This window comes from Drosophila pseudoobscura, chromosome 2 (assembly GCF_009870125.1).
Source record: "Drosophila pseudoobscura strain MV-25-SWS-2005 chromosome 2, UCI_Dpse_MV25, whole genome shotgun sequence".
Taxonomy (NCBI): Eukaryota; Metazoa; Arthropoda; class Insecta; order Diptera; family Drosophilidae; genus Drosophila; species Drosophila pseudoobscura.
Genome location: NC_046679.1, coordinates 17,436,172 through 17,456,774, shown reverse-complemented (window position 1 = coordinate 17,456,774; position 20,603 = coordinate 17,436,172). Strand labels below are relative to the sequence as shown.

Below are 20,603 nucleotides of genomic sequence, written 5' to 3'. Positions count from 1 at the left end.
AGAAGAGTACCGAGCTGCTGATCCGCAAACTGCCTTTCCAGCGTTTGGTTCGTGAAATCGCTCAGGATTTCAAAACTGACTTGCGTTTCCAGAGCTCGGCAGTAATGGCACTCCAGGAAGCTAGCGAAGCCTATCTGGTCGGTCTCTTCGAAGATACCAACTTGTGCGCCATCCATGCCAAGCGTGTCACAATCATGCCCAAGGACATCCAACTGGCCAGACGTATCCGTGGCGAGCGTGCTTAAGTTGATATTTCTTCGTCAGGCGCATATAAATATCATACAAATCGGTCCTTTTCAGGACCACAAAATAATTTCCAATGAGATTTTTTATTTCTGCATACTCGTACTATTTTTCCCAAATAAAATATTTGTAATTTTGTCTTTGCTTTGTGCTAGAGCGTTGGTTTAGATACAAAACAGAATTGGATTGGGAGAATACCGTATACGATCCGTATTAAATGTATAGTTAGACGAATGTTTTGACATCTTCGGGTTTTTCATTAAAGAATTATGCTGATTGTAAGAATTCTAAAAGGGGGACAACATTTGTGTATGGTTAAATTGCGGCGATATATATGTAATTTCTATGTATTTGGGAAACAAAAAATATATTTTTGTTGCGAGGTGACAAACCTATCAGAAACAAACAGCTAGAGCTGCGGAACTAGAATAGAATACAAACCCTTTTAACGTAATTTTAGTTTTTTCCAATGACCAATAAATTGCATTTGATATTTTTCGAATCTACTACTGGTATACTCGTATGCAATAAATGGTCGTTATAAATGAAAATATATGAAAATCTTCAACAAAAGTAAATGAAATATGTTCTTAAGATTCGTATAAATTGGTATAGACAATAAAATTTAAGTAAAATTTATTTTTTCGATTTTTACTTTGAGATGAACTTAATTTGTAGTGCTATGTGGGTAAGAAAGTATGTTATTTTTGGGTAAATATTGGCAAAAATGGATCAGAAATAATATAAAATTGAAAATCGTGTTCATTTCCTTAAGAAAAATGGCTTTAAACAATATATTTTTAAACATTTATATTTGTTGACCCCTAAATTCAATGTTGAACATATCCAGAAGGTGGTCTTTTTCTACTCGATAGGGTTATTTTCAAAACGATTTTAAAATACCATACTAAACGATATGTGAATATATGTTTATTGTCTCTTAAAGTAAATTGTTCAAAATTTATGTTTCAAAAAAAAGTTTAGCAAAATGAGCCAGCATTGTTATTTATTAATATCATTGAATCCAAAATATAAGAGTTGGATAACTAGTTGTCAAAGTTTGCACAATTATTAAAAATCGATGATGGACGATATTCACAAAATAAATGATTTACAGTAATATTTGAAATATTTAACAATATGAATCAATGAAAATATATTACACTTATTTAATAGTTATATATAGAAAAGCAAAAATAAGACAGACGTTCAATGAAACTTCTAACAAACAAATCACCATTGCTAAAATCATCTTCGTACTGCCCTTCTACTCGCTTCTCATTCGAACGAGGGACCATAGCCCAGGTCTGCAACGGTGTTTTTTCATTGAAAAGTGTAATTTTGTAAAGAATAATGTCTGATTCTGCAGTTGCAACATCCGCGTCTCCAGTGGCTGCTCCACCAGTGCCAGCGGAGAAGAAGGTGGCCGCCAAAAAGGCATCTGGATCCGCTGCTGCTACTGCAAAGGCAAAGAAGCCCACAGCTCCACCATCGCATCCCCCAACTCAGCAAATGGTTGACGCTTCGATTAAGAGCTTGAAGGAACGTGGCGGCTCATCGCTTTTGGCAATCAAGAAATATATTACTGCCGAATACAAATGCGATGCCCAGAAACTGGCCCCATTTATCAAGAAGTACTTGAAGTCGGCCGTTGCCAATGGAAAGCTGATCCAAACAAAGGGAAAGGGTGCATCTGGTTCGTTCAAGCTTTCGGCTTCCGCCAAAAAGGAGCCCAAGCCAAAGGTTGCATCTGTCGAGAAGAAAGTTAAAAGTAAGAAGGTGGCGTCATCGTCGTCGGCGGCAAACAAGAAGACAGCAAGCCCTAAAAAAGCAGCCGCTGCCGGTGACAAGAAACTAAAGGTGAAGAAGTCAGTCGCCACCAAGAAGACCGCCGAGAAGAAGAAAACTGAGAAGGCAAAGGCTAAGGATGCGAAGAAAACTGGAATCGTGAAGGCGAAGCCAGCAGCGACAAAGGCCAAGTCGAGCCCAGCAAAACCAAAGCCAAAGCCAAAAGCAAAGGCTGTAGCTGCAGCGGCATCTGTCAAGCCCAAGAAGACAACGAAGAAGCCAGCAGCTCCCGCCACTGTAAAGAAGCCGAAAGCCAAGACGACAGCGGCCAAAAAGTAAAGTGTGAAACAGTACACGTTGGTGTACAAGGTCACATTCGAAATTTTAGATGTATCCGTCTGAAATTGATTTAAACAAGCCCTTTTCAGGGCTACAAAACTATATTCAAAAGAGATACAAATTATCGAGCCTTGTCTTGCATACAGTATATACAGCATACGAGTATGCAACAGATATTTAATATTTAGCATCCAGTTCAAACGTTATTCAAAGACTTATTCGGAATGCATTTTCCCCGAACCGAATCAAATACATACCATACATCAAATATGTACATATGTATGAAAAACCGTTCACACAGACGCTGTATCTCAGAGGTCGGCAATTGAATACAATTTTTATTGTATTGTGCATATATTTCTTGCATATCGATGAAATTATACATAGTATATTGAAAATGGAATTTCTTTGGAAGAACATTTTGTGGCCCTGAAAAGGGCCTTTTTGGGTTTTGTTCGAAACCAATTTACTTGGAGCTGGTGTACTTGGTGACAGCCTTGGTTCCCTCACTAACAGCGTGCTTGGCCAGCTCTCCCGGCAGCAGCAGGCGCACAGCCGTTTGGATTTCCCGACTGGTGATGGTTGAGCGCTTGTTGTAATGAGCCAAGCGAGACGCCTCGGCAGCAATGCGCTCGAAGATGTCATTTACAAAGCTGTTCATGATGCTCATCGCTTTCGACGAAATACCAGTGTCAGGATGGACTTGCTTCAGAACTTTGTAAATATAGATGGCATAGCTCTCCTTCCTCTTGCGCTTCTTCTTCTTGTCGTTCTTGGTAATGTTCTTCTGAGCCTTTCCAGCCTTTTTGGCTGCCTTTCCACTAGTCTTGGGAGGCATTTTTCACTTCACTTTATGTAAAACACTTAATGTGTTTGAACGGACTGGGCTCAGAACCTTATAGTTTTATTCGAGTAGTCTGTTCAGGTTTAACATACATTTCGTAGCGGGCGAAAACCCACCCCTTGGTTGAGCGCTCATGCAGTCGGAAAAGGTATAAATATGGCGTTCTGTGGCGTTGGACAACATTCGTGTGTGAACAGTGAAAAAGAAAAGGAATCTATTAACATGTCTGGTCGTGGTAAAGGTGGCAAAGTGAAGGGAAAGGCAAAGTCTCGGTCGAACCGTGCTGGTCTTCAGTTCCCTGTGGGTCGTATTCATCGTCTACTTCGCAAGGGCAACTATGCCGAGCGTGTCGGTGCCGGCGCTCCCGTTTACCTGGCAGCCGTGATGGAATACTTGGCCGCTGAAGTTCTCGAGTTGGCTGGCAATGCTGCCCGTGATAACAAGAAGACGAGAATTATCCCTCGCCATCTGCAGCTGGCCATCCGCAACGATGAGGAGTTGAACAAACTGCTCTCAGGCGTCACCATTGCTCAGGGTGGTGTGTTGCCCAACATCCAGGCCGTTCTGCTGCCCAAGAAGACCGAGAAGAAGGCATAAATGTTCCAATAGCAAAAACAATTTACATTCTTGTACAATATATAAACCAAAACGTCCTTTTCAGGACGACCAAACTATGACTAAAGAATTAAGAGAATTTTCATAATTTATTATCATTCATTATTATCAGTTGAAATAAAATTCACATATTTCTGCAGGTCAAACACGCATATTTTTGTTTTTTTTTGTTGGTACAGGTACTGAAAGTACAGTTGCGTCCGACTCATCTGAACAACGGATGAAATTCAATGTTTGCTTGCCAAGAAAGAACCCAAATTTTTCCTACCTACCCATGTTTCTACCCAAGTTTATCTACGAGAATACTTTCGACCAAAAAGTGCCCATCTTGGAAAGATGGCTGAACCTTTAGACTGAAAGAAAGAAAAACACTACTATATGCAGCGCACATACATATGTACATACATAGTAGATGGGAATTGCGTATTGCAATCAATGACTCGACAATCAATTCATTTTTTCTTTCATTATTCTGATTTTACTTTACTATTATCAAGTACGATTCATAATTATGAAAATATGTCTCTCTTCTAGATTATTTTGTGGTCCTGAAAAGGACCGATTGTTTAATTTATGGTTACTTTTGAACAGCAGACTACTGATTTTCTTAACCGCCGAAACCGTACAGCGTGCGGCCTTGTCTCTTCAGAGCATACACAACATCCATGGCTGTGACTGTCTTCCTCTTGGCATGTTCGGTGTAGGTGACGGCATCACGGATAACGTTTTCCAAAAACACTTTCAGCACTCCACGAGTTTCCTCGTAGATGAGTCCCGAGATACGTTTTACACCGCCACGACGAGCCAAACGGCGGATAGCGGGCTTCGTGATACCCTGGATGTTATCACGCAGAACCTTGCGATGACGCTTAGCGCCTCCCTTTCCCAAGCCTTTGCCACCTTTACCACGACCAGTCATTTTCTTTCACTATGTTGTTTCACTTTACGACACGAAGAACGAATGCCATCCACATTTTGTATCGCTTGTATTTATACAAAACACCATCGAAACACGAGTGAGTCCGAATGATATGTGCATCTCGCTCGTGAAATGAAATAGCATGCTTCGGCAACTCTCTCGTTTCAACCCTCCACCAGAAGAATGCTATATAAGTTAGTTTGCGGGATGCGCGATCGATTAGTACAAATTCAGACTTTGAAAGTGAATAGTGAAAATGGCCCGTACCAAGCAGACTGCTCGTAAATCGACTGGTGGCAAGGCGCCGCGCAAACAACTGGCTACCAAGGCCGCACGTAAAAGTGCTCCAGCAACCGGAGGCGTGAAGAAACCTCATCGCTATCGCCCCGGCACTGTTGCCCTCCGTGAAATCCGTCGCTACCAGAAGAGTACCGAGCTGCTGATCCGCAAACTGCCTTTCCAGCGTTTGGTTCGTGAAATCGCTCAGGATTTCAAAACTGACTTGCGTTTCCAGAGCTCGGCAGTAATGGCACTCCAGGAAGCTAGCGAAGCCTATCTGGTCGGTCTCTTCGAAGATACCAACTTGTGCGCCATCCATGCCAAGCGTGTCACAATCATGCCCAAGGACATCCAACTGGCCAGACGTATCCGTGGCGAGCGTGCTTAAGTTGATATTTCTTCGTCAGGCGCATATAAATATCATACAAATCGGTCCTTTTCAGGACCACAAAATAATTTCCAATGAGATTTTTTATTTCTGCATACTCGTACTATTTTTCCCAAATAAAATATTTGTAATTTTGTCTTTGCTTTGTGCTAGAGCGTTGGTTTAGATACAAAACAGAATTGGATTGGGAGAATACCGTATACGATCCGTATTAAATGTATAGTTAGACGAATGTTTTGACATCTTCGGGTTTTTCATTAAAGAATTATGCTGATTGTAAGAATTCTAAAAGGGGGACAACATTTGTGTATGGTTAAATTGCGGCGATATATATGTAATTTCTATGTATTTGGGAAACAAAAAATATATTTTTGTTGCGAGGTGATAAACCTATCAGAAACAAACAGCTAGAGCTGCGGAACTAGAATAGAATACAAACCCTTTTAACGTAATTTTAGATTTTTCCAATGACCAATAAATTGCATTTGATATTTTTCGAATCTACTACTGGTATACTCGTATGCAATAAATGGTCGTTATAAATGAAAATATATGAAAATCTTCAACAAAAGTAAATGAAATATGTTCTTAAGATTCGTATAAATTGGTATAGACAATAAAATTTAAGTAAAATTTATTTTTTCGATTTTTACTTTGAGATGAACTTAATTTGTAGTGCTATGTGGGTAAGAAAGTATGTTATTTTTGGGTAAATATTGGCAAAAATGGATCAGAAATAATATAAAATTGAAAATCGTGTTCATTTCCTTAAGAAAAATGGCTTTAAACAATATATTTTTAAACATTTATATTTGTTGACCCCTAAATTCAATGTTGAACATATCCAGAAGGTGGTCTTTTTCTACTCGATAGGGTTATTTTCAAAACGATTTTAAAATACCATACTAAACGATATGTGAATATATGTTTATTGTCTCTTAAAGTAAATTGTTCAAAATTTATGTTTCAAAAAAAAGTTTAGCAAAATGAGCCAGCATTGTTATTTATTAATATCATTGAATCCAAAATATAAGAGTTGGATAACTAGTTGTCAAAGTTTGCACAATTATTAAAAATCGATGATGGACGATATTCACAAAATAAATGATTTACAGTAATATTTGAAATATTTAACAATATGAATCAATGAAAATATATTACACTTATTTAATAGTTATATATAGAAAAGCAAAAATAAGACAGACGTTCAATGAAACTTCTAACAAACAAATCACCATTGCTAAAATCATCTTCGTACTGCCCTTCTACTCGCTTCTCATTCGAACGAGGGACCATAGCCCAGGTCTGCAACGGTGTTTTTTCATTGAAAAGTGTAATTTTGTAAAGAATAATGTCTGATTCTGCAGTTGCAACATCCGCGTCTCCAGTGGCTGCTCCACCAGTGCCAGCGGAGAAGAAGGTGGCCGCCAAAAAGGCATCTGGATCCGCTGCTGCTACTGCAAAGGCAAAGAAGCCCACAGCTCCACCATCGCATCCCCCAACTCAGCAAATGGTTGACGCTTCGATTAAGAGCTTGAAGGAACGTGGCGGCTCATCGCTTTTGGCAATCAAGAAATATATTACTGCCGAATACAAATGCGATGCCCAGAAACTGGCCCCATTTATCAAGAAGTACTTGAAGTCGGCCGTTGCCAATGGAAAGCTGATCCAAACAAAGGGAAAGGGTGCATCTGGTTCGTTCAAGCTGTCGGCTTCCGCCAAAAAGGAGCCCAAGCCAAAGGTTGCATCTGTCGAGAAGAAAGTTAAAAGTAAGAAGGTGGCGTCATCGTCGTCGGCGGCAACCAAGAAGACAGCAAGCCCTAAAAAAGCAGCCGCTGCCGGTGACAAGAAACTAAAGGTGAAGAAGTCAGTCGCCACCAAGAAGACCGCCGAGAAGAAGAAAACTGAGAAGGCAAAGGCTAAGGATGCGAAGAAAACTGGAATCGTGAAGGCGAAGCCAGCAGCGACAAAGGCCAAGTCGAGCCCAGCAAAACCAAAGCCAAAGCCAAAAGCAAAGGCTGTAGCTGCAGCGGCATCTGTCAAGCCCAAGAAGACAACGAAGAAGCCAGCAGCTCCCGCCACTGTAAAGAAGCCGAAAGCCAAGACGACAGCGGCCAAAAAGTAAAGTGTGAAACAGTACACGTTGGTGTACAAGGTCACATTCGAAATTTTAGATGTATCCGTCTGAAATTGATTTAAACAAGCCCTTTTCAGGGCTACAAAACTATATTCAAAAGAGATACAAATTATCGAGCCTTGTCTTGCATACAGTATATACAGCATACGAGTATGCAACAGATATTTAATATTTAGCATCCAGTTCAAACGTTATTCAAAGACTTATTCGGAATGCATTTTCCCCGAACCGAATCAAATACATACCATACATCAAATATGTACATATGTATGAAAAACCGTTCACACAGACGCTGTATCTCAGAGGTCGGCAATTGAATACAATTTTTATTGTATTGTGCATATATTTCTTGCATATCGATGAAATTATACATAGTATATTGAAAATGGAATTTCTTTGGAAGAACATTTTGTGGCCCTGAAAAGGGCCTTTTTGGGTTTTGTTCGAAACCAATTTACTTGGAGATGGTGTACTTGGTGACAGCCTTGGTTCCCTCACTAACAGCGTGCTTGGCCAGCTCTCCCGGCAGCAGCAGGCGCACAGCCGTTTGGATTTCCCGACTGGTGATGGTTGAGCGCTTGTTGTAATGAGCCAAGCGAGACGCCTCGGCAGCAATGCGCTCGAAGATGTCATTTACAAAGCTGTTCATGATGCTCATCGCTTTCGACGAAATACCAGTGTCAGGATGGACTTGCTTCAGAACTTTGTAAATATAGATGGCATAGCTCTCCTTCCTCTTGCGCTTCTTCTTCTTGTCGTTCTTGGTAATGTTCTTCTGAGCCTTTCCAGCCTTTTTGGCTGCCTTTCCACTAGTCTTGGGAGGCATTTTTCACTTTCACATGCAGTCGGAAAAGGTATAAATATGGCGTTCTGTGGCGTTGGACAGCATTCGTGTGTAAACAGTGAAAAAGAAAAGGAATTTAGTAACATGTCTGGTCGTGGTAAAGGGCCTAAAAGAAAGTACATTTATCTATGAGAATACTTTCGACCAAAGAGTTCCCACCTTGGAAAGACGGCTGAACTTTTAGACTGAAAGAAAGAAAGAAGGGAAAATAAATAAAAAACACTAAATACTAAAATAAAGTGGAAAATAGTGGATAAAAGTGGAAAAAAAACTACAACACGCATACGCTTGGACTTGATTTGCGTGCACGCGCCTGTGGTCCGGTATTGTGGATACTCGGCATTCCTTTCTGGACTGCCGCTGAGGCCAAAACAAACTCCGTTGGACATTAGCGGGCGGTGAGCCGGCGTGCGGCTGAGGGATGTTGCATGGGGGTCGGCAACGGCATCATGATCACGATCATAGCCGCAGCCCGATCCATAAGAGAACCAACATCAACAGCAATAGCAACAGCTACACCAATAGTTGCAGCAGCAGCAGCAGCAACGAGAGCGACTGCAACAGCAGCAGCGAACACGGTTGCGGAAAAATGTTAAAAACCCTCAACAATAACGATAACAACAGCAACAACAATAATAATAAAAAGAATCAAAGGAATCAAAATCACAATGCAATTAAACTGATAAATATACACAAACCGAGACTGCTACCGAAACAAAAGGACAGGAAAAAGAACATAATACAAATAGTTAACAACAATAACAAGCAATATGCCGCATATATTGCGGAAATTGCCGAGCTCAAGGCTCAAAATCACAAATTAACCGAGCAAATTGAAAAACTCATTGAACATGTGCAAAATACCAGCTCAGTTAATTTGCCAAAAACCAAGAACAACACCAAAAACAACAACGACAACGACACTGACATTGACAATGACAAAAATAAGAATAAGACTAAAATTAATAATAATAATAAAAATAAAAAAAAATCATTACCATTCAACAAACAACAAAGAAACATTAACATCAACAATGTTGGCGGCAGCGGCAGTAACAACAACAACAACCGCTTCGCCATTCTAACCGGCAACGATGGCGGTGATGATGGTGGCGATAGTGATGATATTGACGGCGATGACGGTGATGAGGACTGCAACGGCATCGATGAAATCGATATGACTGAATTCCCGCCGCTCTCCCTACCAGCGAGAGCGTGCTATGGGAGTCAGACCCATATCGACGAATCAATTCAGATGAACAGTGACGACAACGGCAACGGCAGTGATGACGATGATACACCAATTATATCGTCATACTATGATGATAAACCATCAACGTCAGCAGCAGCAGCAGCAACAGCTCTACTGCGGCAGCAGCGGCAGCACAAGCAGCAGCAAAAACAACAACAACGTCAAACCGCAGCAGCAGCAGCAGCAACAACAACACCAGCACAAGCAGCAGTGGCGACGATTATGAAAAAACTACCAACGAAAACGGCCTCAACAGCAGCAGCAAACGCAGGTAAAGCGAAATCAAGCAACAACGGCAAATATCCACCCATAATTGCCGTATACAATGTAAACACTAAACAAATGGTGCATAGAATCACTAACATTATTAAATCTAAGAATTTCACACTCAATATTAAGAATAAGAATCTAGTTTATGTACAGTTAAGAAACCTAAACGATTATCAACTAATTATAAGTACACTAAATAAAGAAAATGTACACTATTACACATACACACCCAAAAATCTCAAACCAATTTCATTACTAATCAAAAAGCTACCCACCAACGTATACGATTCGCAGGAGATTCAATCGGCAATTGTTGAACAATTTCCACAAATCGAATTGATATCTGTTAAAATTTTCAAAGACAAATTCTGGCTAATCCAGATCAAAAAATGTACCAATGACAATAACAACAACAATACTGTAAGGCAACCCCATATTAACCCTAACCAACCCCATATTAGCCCTTACCGATATTAACCCCGATCCCGATAGGTTTTATGCGATAGGTTTTATGCGATAGGTTTGATGCGATATGATACTGCGATAAGTCGGAGGCAATTAATTCGACGATCGACAAGAAGATAAAAAAGACGTAAAATAAAGAAGTTAATAAAAGTAAAACCAAGAACCGCGCCACAATACCAATACCAATGCTGCCATCGAACAGATTGGCAAACTGATGAAAATGAAAAGTCTACTAAATTGTCGGATTACAGTCGAAAGATTAAAACCAAACAATGGCCAGCGTTTCACACACTCGGCAAGCAATTGTAAGTTAGCATATCGATGTATCAAATGTATTGAACAACATCAGCCGGGCCAATGCCGGATCAAGAAACGTGACGAGCAAACGGCAAACGCAAACGCAAACGCTAACGCAAACGCTAACGCTAACGCTAACGCTAACGCTAACGCTAACGCTAACGCTAATGAAACGCCGATTGTCCAGTGTGTCAACTGTAAGGGGGCGCATACGGCAAACGCTAAAATATGCCCAATTCGTTTGGCGACACTGCAACGCCAAAATGAACATAAAGCAAAACTAAATGCGAATAGAATGGTAACATCAACAACAACGGAACGACAAATACGAAAAACCGACGTCATATCGGCAATACGCAAGGGTAAAACGTTCGCATCGCTCCTTAAAGGAGTCAATGCCAGCACTAGCGCAAACACAAACACAAACACCAATGGCAAACGGGCCGCTAATAATAATAATAATAATAACAACAACAATAACAAAAACAAAAATACACCATCAACAATCACAATTAGCCAAGCGCTGAGACAGCACACGGTCAATAACCGATTGCAATCGTCGACATCACCGTTATCGATCATGGCCGATCTAAATCGAGACGCCATGAACATATTTGGCATGAATTTCACACAATTTATACAGATTGTCAAAGAGACCACTCGGAATTATGATCCCAAACTGAATACACATGAGCAAAAGCAAAGCATTATGCTTGATCTGGCATTCCAAATAGCGGCAGCCACCTCGACCACCACCGCCAATGACACTAATGCCAACATCGAATGACTAAATTAAAGATTCTCGCCCAGAATGTCAACTCGCTGATAGCGCAGCATAAACGAATCAAATTAAATGCACTGTTGAACAAACACCAACCAGACATTCTGATTGTCATTGAACACCGGCTCTTGGAGCGTCATCGGGTGTATTTGGATCATTACGCGTTCGTGAGGCAAACACAGTTGGCAACGGACATCGGGAATCGTAGCGGCTTGGGTACGCGTGGCGGCTCAGTTGGCATTTGTGTGCGCAAAAATGTCAACTGTTCAACCATCAAACCGCTTGCATCGTTGCGTTTCCTCGAGGCATTGATCCTAAAAATTCATACGAAACCAACACAAGCAACAGCAACAACAGCACCAGTGCAATCGATGGCAACCATTGTCGTGGTAGGACTCTATTTGAGACCGAGAGATCCGCTGCTGGCCAGTGATCTCAACACGATTATGGATACACTGAACAAAAATGCCAACGATACGCCAACTATTATCGGCGGCGATCTGAACGCTAAACACCCAAGCTGGCATCGGCCATTCTACGATCCGAAGCATATTAACAAAAACGGACGATTACTGTTCGATTGGCTGGGCAAGCAGACCAACTTGATATTGTACCCGAGCTGTGAGCCGACGAGGCGTAACCCAATTAGTAAAAACAACAGCAATGCCATCGATGCATCGATTGATGTGTTTATATGCACCACGGATCTGCCGATCATCGATGCAGAACTGGGTGTGGATGATTATGATCCGGGGCTGGGTCACGGTGTTGGCTGTGCGGCCACCCTTGATGAATTCCCATCGGATCATCTTAGGATCGAGTTACGGCTCGATTTAAATGGCCGACATTTCCAGTACTGTGATCCGATCGAATATAGCCTGTTCAACCGAATCGATACGATCAAGTGGAACGCAACGATACTGAAACATTTGCGCGCACACGAACGGCACGTAAAACGATTCGACTTGGTAAATATTGTCACGAGTTGATTGCGTGCAAGAAACTACTCAGACATGGACTGCACCGTATGCATGGCCGTCTTACGGAACAGTGTAGGTCCTATGTTAAACACCTGATCGCCATCATCACCAAGGACATTAATCAGCAAATTAAATTTGCTAAATTGAAAAATATTGAAAAACAGATCACAACACTCGATCCGTCCAAGATGAGCATCAGATCGTTGAGTAACAGTAACAACAACAATAGTAGTAGCAACAACACAATCGATACAGCCATTGAGCTGACCGTTGATGAACTAAATGCGATCGATCTGCCATTGGCGAAAATCATCACTGATGATTTTGAAAAGATAAACGCGCTGGCATGGTCTTTCGAGCGAATTCATCAGCAAAACGATGACATATCGATGACAACCATGGGACTGAGACAGCACACGGCACATGTAAACGATACAATTGATGGGTACTTCGATGAACCATATGAACCAGCCAATCATTCAACTAAATGAAACACAAACGGCAGATGGTAATTGGCCAGCCGATCAGCAGCAGCGGCTACAACAACAATATGGATTTACGAACGCTCGTCAATATGGTTGAAATGGAAAAACAACAAGAAATCCCAAGGACACGACGGCACCAGTAACTTTCTGTTGCGCCACTGTAACATGGTGTTGAGGCATCTGGCGATGATATTCAATCATTGCTATAACATTGGTCACTATCCGTCCGCGTGGAAGATTGGCAGAGTTAAACCGATACCCAAGACAAATATAAAACGTGAGAAATTGCTCGCCTATCGGCCGATCTCGGTACTGTCGGCGGTAAGCAATCTCTTTGAGAAGATGCTGCGGCGGCACATTGAACGGCACGTGATCGATCAGCGAATTCTGAAAGTGTATCAATTTGGCTTCCGCGATGGTTACTCGACCAGCCATGCACTGGCAGTGGCCAACAACATCATAACGGACAATCTAAGCAGAAAAAGACCAACAATTACATGTGCCCTGGACCTGGAGAAGGCATTCGATACGGTATGGATCAACGGATTGCTATGCAAGATGATCCAAAAGTATCGTTTTAGCCATCATATAATCCACATCATACGCATCATACGTCCGCAGAGTAGTGGCAACGTGTCGATGCGACGGAATATAACGGCCGGTGTGCCGCAGGGATCACTGCTCGCACCGATGCTGTTCAATTTGTATCTGGCTGATTTTCCCGACTATCGGCCGCCATCGAAAAACGCAATGAATCAGATCAAAATCCAGCCACTCATATACGCCGATGATATACTGCTGCTGGCATCGGGCATGCGTCAGGTGTCGGCGAATGTACAGCTCAACCTGTACATTGACCAGCTATGCTACTATTTCCGCAAATGGCGTTTGAAAATTAACGAGCCGAAATGCGAATGCTGCATGATTGTGGGCCCATCGAAGGCGGGACTATTTCGAAATGCACGCAACTATAGACCATCGATTACGATCAATGGCAGCGTACAAGTAAAAATCAAAAATTATCTAAGATACAAAATCAATTTCCACAAACATTTGGATCAAGTACTAAGCAAAGCCAAGCGACAATGGCAATAGTAAGCGGTTATTTCGGATTAATCAATACTAACAGAGGAACACCAGCAACGGCAGCATCACCAACAAACAACAACAATAAAAAGTGACCAACACCAAGCGCATAGATGCCATGGCTTTGAAAATCACCGAACGATTTGTGGACAAAAATCAAAACTCCCAACTCGAACTCAAAGACAATCGACAAAGCTCAGTGCAGAGCAGAACGCTACTATCTGCCGAACGACAATATTTGACAAGTAAAAACTTGGACTCGCTGAAACAGCAACATATCCTATAGGACAATGACAATCAATTGATATTTTATCATCGAAAATTAAGAAGCCTGAATCCCCATAATCTAAGATACAAACTAGTCAATGAAACACAAGTATGTACAAAAAATGTTAAATTGAAAACAAAACAAAGCAAAACAAAAAACTCCTGTTAATATGTTATATACATATATAAGATTCATTCATTCACACTACCCCCTATCCTGTTTCCCCCTTCGCCCTCATCTCATTAGTTTGTAAGTACATAGTCCCTCCTGCCGCACGCACGCACACTCTGCAGAGCATAATCACAATCAGAATCATACAAGAACTAAGAATATATAAGGGTTTTCGTAAATTTTTTCCCTATAAGCTAAACTATTTTCTCCATTCGTCGCACAATGGGGAATTTCATACAATTTATCACAATTTTAACATATAAGATATCATTTGTTACAACCAAAACAAATCATGTACCCATACCATAAATCACAATCGTAAACTCGGCCTGTAAAAGATTCTCAATTGGTAAGAGATCGCAAGGCAAACACACACAAATACACAAAACAAAATCAAATGTTAAATAGCCATATGGATAAATATTTGTCAATCCATGTTGTTCTATATATAAGAATTGGAATATCCCTACATCTACAATGTATATACTCCATTTCACATATATGTATGTATGTATTTTGTATGCACTCCTATGTTTGTAGCAAAGTATCCCATATGTATATCTCCCCCCACATTTCTCTGACAAATAAACAACCATTTTTAAAAGTGTTTGAACGTTTTTTTTAGCGTTTTTTTATTGTCATATTTCATATTACAGTAGCACAGCTTCTGCTTAGTTATATAGTGTTACATGAGTGACAAGTTCAAGCTTACTTTATCTTATGTGTGTAATTTTACTCTGCGCTTTAAGCTTATCAGGGTGCTAGTCTTTTGGTTAATATTATATTAGAGATCTTATCTTTAGTTTAGGTTATGTTATAGTTAATATCTAGTGGTTTGGTGTTTTCCAGGAAAAATGGTTAAGATAAAAACCTGGATAAAGTTTACTTTTGATTTGGTTTAGATCTTATGGGCTAATTTTACGTGCTAAGCTTATTCTATTCTTATTTTACTGGATAAAGGTGGGTGGAGTGGAGGGGAGTATTTACAGTTGGTCGGGGAGTGGCTTATTGACTGGTATTGAATACCAGACCGTCGGCGTGACTTAGAGATCGATGTCTTCTGTGGTGGAAGATGAGGTTTTCGTCTTCGTCATAGATAATGCCCATTTCCATTAGATGGGTTAAATGATGGGCGGTGAGGAACTCAGTGTGGTAGTTTGCGGGTATTTCCGTTTGTATCGTATTATCTCTTTCGACCAGCTTCTCCAGTATTTGGAACATGAGTCTGTCTATCCTTGTTGTTTTTGTTAATGTTCGCTTGTTCGATATGTAGTGGCCCGTCAATGCGTCTCTGCTTTGAGTGCCGATTGATTTGCGAAGTATTTTTCTTTCGAACCGGCGCAGCTCTTCCATCTCGATAGTCTTTATGTTCATCCACGCTACATAGCCGTACATAAGAACTGGTTGTATTAGTTTTTTGAAGGCTAGAGCGCAGATTCTGGTGATGTGACTGATGTTCCCTTGATTGGAGGATATTGGCTTGTATATGTGTTGGATCTTGTGGATCATTGCACAAGCTCTTCTTCGGGCATTTGCTGTGTGTGTCTTGAAGTTCAGTTATTCGCCGTAGACAACACCGAGGTACTTGAACTGCTTTTCGTATTTGATTGCCAGTCTATCGTAGATGAACAGACTGGGCTGGAATCTCCTCGCATTCCTGTACAGGTAGCCCAATTGTGGGCCCTTAAGGATTGAGCTGGTGCATTTGCTTGCGTTGAGCTTGAGATGCCATTTGGTGAAGTAGTAGCACAGTATGTTCAAGTACCCGTTTAGCTCTCTTTCAGCGATGGCCATTGAACCGGAAGATACCAGTAGCAGGATATCATCGGCGTAGATTAGTGCTTTAATTTGTGTGGTTGAGCCGGTAGGGACTTGGTATTCGGGCATGTCTGCCAGGTAGATGTTGTAGAGGATGGGTGCCAGCAGTGAACCTTGTGGAACCCCTGCTGGGATCGACCTTATAAGGGACAGATCCGAGTCTTCTGGGCTGCTAACCTGAAATGAGCGGTTTGTTAAATAATTATGGACTATTTTTGTGATGTCTGGGGTGAAATTTAATTGGGTCATCTTGTAAATGAGTCCGCTGGTCCAGACTGTGTCGAAAGCCTTCTCAAAGTCCAGAGCACAGGCTATTGTAGCACGTTTGTGGGATAAATTCTCAAAGATGAAATCGTTTGCTGCGATGAACGCATGGTTGGTTGACAATTTCGCTCTGAAGCCATACTGAGTATCTTTCAACGTGCTATGTGAGTCCATGTGCTTCTGTATTTGTTGCATTATTATTTTCTCCAGCAGCAGACTTATTGCAGATAGTAGAGCAATAGGCCTGTACGCTCGGAGGCTGTGCGGATTTAATCCAGGTTTGTGAATGGTGATGATTCTGCTGTTCTTCCATTCGGAAGGAAAGTATCCTAAGTTTAGGCAGTGGTTGAATAGTGTTGCTAAATGTTTTAGCATTGGCATATTGCAGTGTTTGCTAAGTCGGGTGAACGGCTTGTTTGGGTTATTCGGGTTTATGGTTATTTTTGGGATTGCCTCATCAGAGTCAAGGGCTTTGGCTATTGCATTTGTTAAAGTATGTACGTGGTTATCTATGTCAGCTGTGTTTAAGTTTTGGGTGTTTGGGATGTGTCTTAGGTTCTGTAGAATTATTGTGTTTCAGTGGATCGGGTCTATTTTCTGAAAATTGTGTATCGATTTTGGTGGGTTGTAGTTTAGTCGGTTCCGTCCTAGATTTATGTCTATGGTTATTCCAAAGTGGTCTGATGGGAAGTCTTTGATGGTTTTGCAGCCGAAGGTAAATGTTGAGTAGTCTATTGGGGTTGAGGATGAAGTTAGGAAAAAATCTATTGAGGAGTCTCCTGTCTGATTGGGACGTGTGGGTTCTTGGGTTGGGTGGAGAATTAGGAATGGTTGGTCTGCCAGCCACCGCTCTAAGCTAATTCCTGACGTGTTGATGTGTTCTGGACGGTACGTGGGCCTATTCCAGGCTGGGTGTTTCGCGTTCAAATCACATCCGATAACGAGTTGCTCATGATCCTCTATTTGAGCTAGCGAGTGCATTAGAATGTCCAAGTCTGAGCTTAGTAAAGGATGCTGGGGACGTAGGTAGAGTGAGATTTCAATTAATCCAGTTCTTAAATTGCGTCTGTTTGTATAGAATATCTGCACTGCCACAGCCTCGATGTATTGCATTTGGTCGATTTTCACTCGTTCGTAACTGAGTCCATTTCTCACGCAGATGGCTACTGCTGTTCCAGGGCTTCTTGTGCTGTTCTGCGTGGATTCTAAGCTTGCTACATGTTGCCTCACGAATTGGTAGTTGGTTAATCCGGCTGAGTGCGTACTTCTCAGGTTGTGCTCAGCGAGTAGCATCAGATCTGGTCTGTGTTTGTTTAGATGCTCGTTAAGTTCATTTCGCCTACGCCGTTGAACGATGCCATTGACGTTTTGGAACATGATTTTTACTGGCATTTAGTTGAGCGCGATTTGGATCAGGAAGTCCAGAATCAATTGCTGTTTTCCCTTTTTATCCGAGCTGGAGTTTGGGTATTTCTTAATTAAGGATTGCATGATGTCGAAGCAGGTAACCAAATCTTTTCCAAATGCATCCACAGAGTCCCCGTTGAGTTGTTCAAATGAAAAACCGGCGTTGTTTGCCTGTTTCTTTTCTTGGCGTGGTCTCGGGTTTTCCTTCACTTGTGTAGGTGTCGGCTTGCTTTTGGCTGCTGAAGCGTAGCTTCGTCCCTTTTCAATTCGGCTTTGTAGCTGGACAGTTGCAGCTGCAGTTGCGATGGACTTGTTTGTTTTTTTTTTGGGTGTGGTTTCGCCTTTCGGTCATTTTTTTGATGTACTCAATTCGTACTGGGCAGATTTTAGCATTGGCTGTATGATTTCCAGAGCAGTTCACGCATTGGGTTTTTTGTGTTGTATCTTCTTGGCCGTCTTCCTTTTTCTTTAAGGTGCATTGCCCTGGAGCATGTGTTTTTGTGCATTTGACACAGCGGAATGCCATTTTGCAGTTGCTGGCAACATGGCAGAACCGTCGGCAATTGTGACATTGCTTAATTGCGTTTGGGTGCGGCTTGAAACCCTCGATGTTAATTCGGCAGTTGAGGAGTGTTGTTACTTTAAATATTTCGTTTATTTTTTCAGTTTTCTCCACTTGAACCATCCACATCTTTTCCTTGTAAGGCTTCACTGACAGGATGTTTAGCTCAGGCACGGCCTCAACTAGTGCTGTCTTGACTTCATCAGAATCGTACACTTCAAGTGGTAGTTTCCTTAAGATCACTGTGTGTGGCTTAACTTGCTTAGGCGTGAAGGTATAGTACAACACTTTGTTTTTGTTCAACAACTCTTTAGTTAGGTTGAAATCTGCCAATGAGAAGACCTTTACATGTATCACGTTTTTGTTTAGGATGTTGAGAGTAAATTTGTTTGATGATTCCTTCAGGAGTGTTGTTAGGGCTTTGGCGTTTTGCTGGTACGTTACTATGACCGGTAGACCTTTTTCATTATTGCCATTTTTGGTGGGTATCACCGTCTTTTTTGGTATACGAATTGGCTTAGGTGGTGCTTTGGATGTGGATGTGGGTAGTTTAGGAAATTCCTTATTTTGTACATCCTCCGGTATGGTTTGTTGGGGTTTTGTGTTGGGAATTTGTTTGCTTGCACTAGCTTTTTTTTATTTTTTGGGTGTAGTCGGTGCACCTTCACTTTCCTTCACATCCTCAGGTTTCGTTTTTTTGGGTTTTGGTGTTGTTTTTGGCGTCGCGTTTACGGCTTCGATATATTTTTTGTATTTAATGTGCTCAGCACGTAGAAAATTGAGTTTTTCCATGATGGAATCCCTTTCATCGCAGTCCATTATTACGGTATCTTGTTCCGTATCGCAATCACTTATTAGATCACTTTCGCAATCACTGTCAGAGGTTGATAAATCAGCTCTGGACCTTTTCACGTTATCATTATCATTTTCGGCTTCCATTGCCTCGTCAACGAGCCTAACATTGTCACTGGTTGCCGAATGTGCTGCCATTTTGTACGATTTTTTCACTGTGAAGCCTCTTTTCTCCGGCTTATCACATATGTAGAGGCACTCTGCTTCTAGCAGTATATTGGTTTTAGTTGCACAATGTCACAATGTCACTATTTTTAAAAAGTTCAGATTTTAGAGTTGCAATATATGCGATTTTCTTCACTTATTCCTTTTAGTCCTTCACTTCACTTTACTTCACTTGGCCACCTTTACCACGACCAGGCACTGTTTTCTTTATCACTGTTCACACTTGGTACGGGCCATTTTCACTATTCACTTTCAAAGTCTGAATTTGTACTAATCGCTCGGGCATGCCGCAACTTACTTATATAGCATTCTTCTGGTGGAGGGTTGAAACGAGAGAGTTGCCGAAGCATGCTATTTCATTTCACGAGCGAGATGCACATATCATTCGGACTTACTCGTGTTTTGATGGTGTTTTGTATAAATATAAGCGATAAAAAATTTGGATGGCATTCGTTCTTCGTTTGGGGCCAATCTGCTCAGGTCAGAATCATCAGCCCGACCGGTGACATTACAATCGCTTCAGTGCACTGTCCACCAAGACACCTTATAGGGCAAGCCTCCTTTAACGAGTTTCTGGACAGCCTTGGACCGAGGTTTATTGCTGGAGGTGACTTCAATTCCAAGCACACATGGTGGGGCTCACGGATTAGAAACCCCAGGGGCAAAGCGCTCTACAAATGTATCACCGACAGAAAAAGTGACTGCCACTCTGACGGGGTTCCCACCTACTGGCCCACAGACATTAACAAGCTTCCAGACGTTCTTGATATTGCTCTCTCCAAGGGAATCGATAGGCATATAATCCACACCAGCAATGTGATAGAGCTATGCTCAGATCACTGCGCAGTCAAGCTACTTATCAACATCCCAGCAAGCACCAACTCGGCAAGGAGCAGACTATTCAGTAAAAACACAAATATTGAACGATATCAGCAATGGCTACAGAACAACCTGGACCCTACAACAGAAATCTTCACCTGCGATGATCTGGACAATGCCGCCAAAACCCTCAAGGAGCTCCTTCACCATCTGAGAAAACAATCCCTGGAGCAATACTTGGAAGATGTGTAGCCAGGACTACCTC

The 20,603-nt window shown here is 41.6% G+C and overlaps 6 protein-coding genes across 6 annotated transcripts; 3 read left to right on the top strand and 3 right to left on the bottom strand.

Moving 5' to 3' along the window:
* The first annotated feature begins 1,587 nt into the window (after nucleotides 1-1,587).
* Nucleotides 1,588-2,456, top strand: LOC117183621 (histone H1-like). The gene has a single exon (XM_033378183.1). It carries the CDS (start codon nucleotides 1,597-1,599, stop codon nucleotides 2,368-2,370), a length of 774 nt encoding a protein of 257 aa, XP_033234074.1. The 5' UTR covers nucleotides 1,588-1,596; the 3' UTR covers nucleotides 2,371-2,456.
* Nucleotides 2,457-2,809: 353 nt separating this feature from the next.
* LOC6903936 (histone H2B) lies at nucleotides 2,810-3,269 on the bottom strand. Its single transcript, XM_033377983.1, has one exon. The coding sequence runs from the start codon at nucleotides 3,206-3,208 to the stop codon at nucleotides 2,837-2,839; it is 372 nt and encodes a 123-aa protein (XP_033233874.1). The 5' UTR covers nucleotides 3,209-3,269; the 3' UTR covers nucleotides 2,810-2,836.
* Nucleotides 3,270-3,368: 99 nt separating this feature from the next.
* Nucleotides 3,369-3,885, top strand: LOC26532855 (histone H2A-like). Its single transcript, XM_015179653.2, has one exon. The coding sequence runs from the start codon at nucleotides 3,371-3,373 to the stop codon at nucleotides 3,809-3,811; it is 441 nt and encodes a 146-aa protein (XP_015035139.1). The 5' UTR covers nucleotides 3,369-3,370; the 3' UTR covers nucleotides 3,812-3,885.
* Nucleotides 3,886-4,385: 500 nt separating this feature from the next.
* LOC117183603 (histone H4) lies at nucleotides 4,386-4,823 on the bottom strand. Its single transcript, XM_033378099.1, has one exon. The coding sequence runs from the start codon at nucleotides 4,746-4,748 to the stop codon at nucleotides 4,437-4,439; it is 312 nt and encodes a 103-aa protein (XP_033233990.1). The 5' UTR covers nucleotides 4,749-4,823; the 3' UTR covers nucleotides 4,386-4,436.
* A 1,877-nt stretch (nucleotides 4,824-6,700) lies between these two features.
* Nucleotides 6,701-7,574, top strand: LOC117183574 (histone H1-like). Its single transcript, XM_033377865.1, has one exon. It carries the CDS (start codon nucleotides 6,767-6,769, stop codon nucleotides 7,538-7,540), a length of 774 nt encoding a protein of 257 aa, XP_033233756.1. The 5' UTR covers nucleotides 6,701-6,766; the 3' UTR covers nucleotides 7,541-7,574.
* A 399-nt stretch (nucleotides 7,575-7,973) lies between these two features.
* LOC6897430 (histone H2B-like) lies at nucleotides 7,974-8,413 on the bottom strand. Its single transcript, XM_002137545.3, has one exon. It carries the CDS (start codon nucleotides 8,376-8,378, stop codon nucleotides 8,007-8,009), a length of 372 nt encoding a protein of 123 aa, XP_002137581.2. The 5' UTR covers nucleotides 8,379-8,413; the 3' UTR covers nucleotides 7,974-8,006.
* Between the last annotated feature and the right edge of the window lie 12,190 nt (nucleotides 8,414-20,603).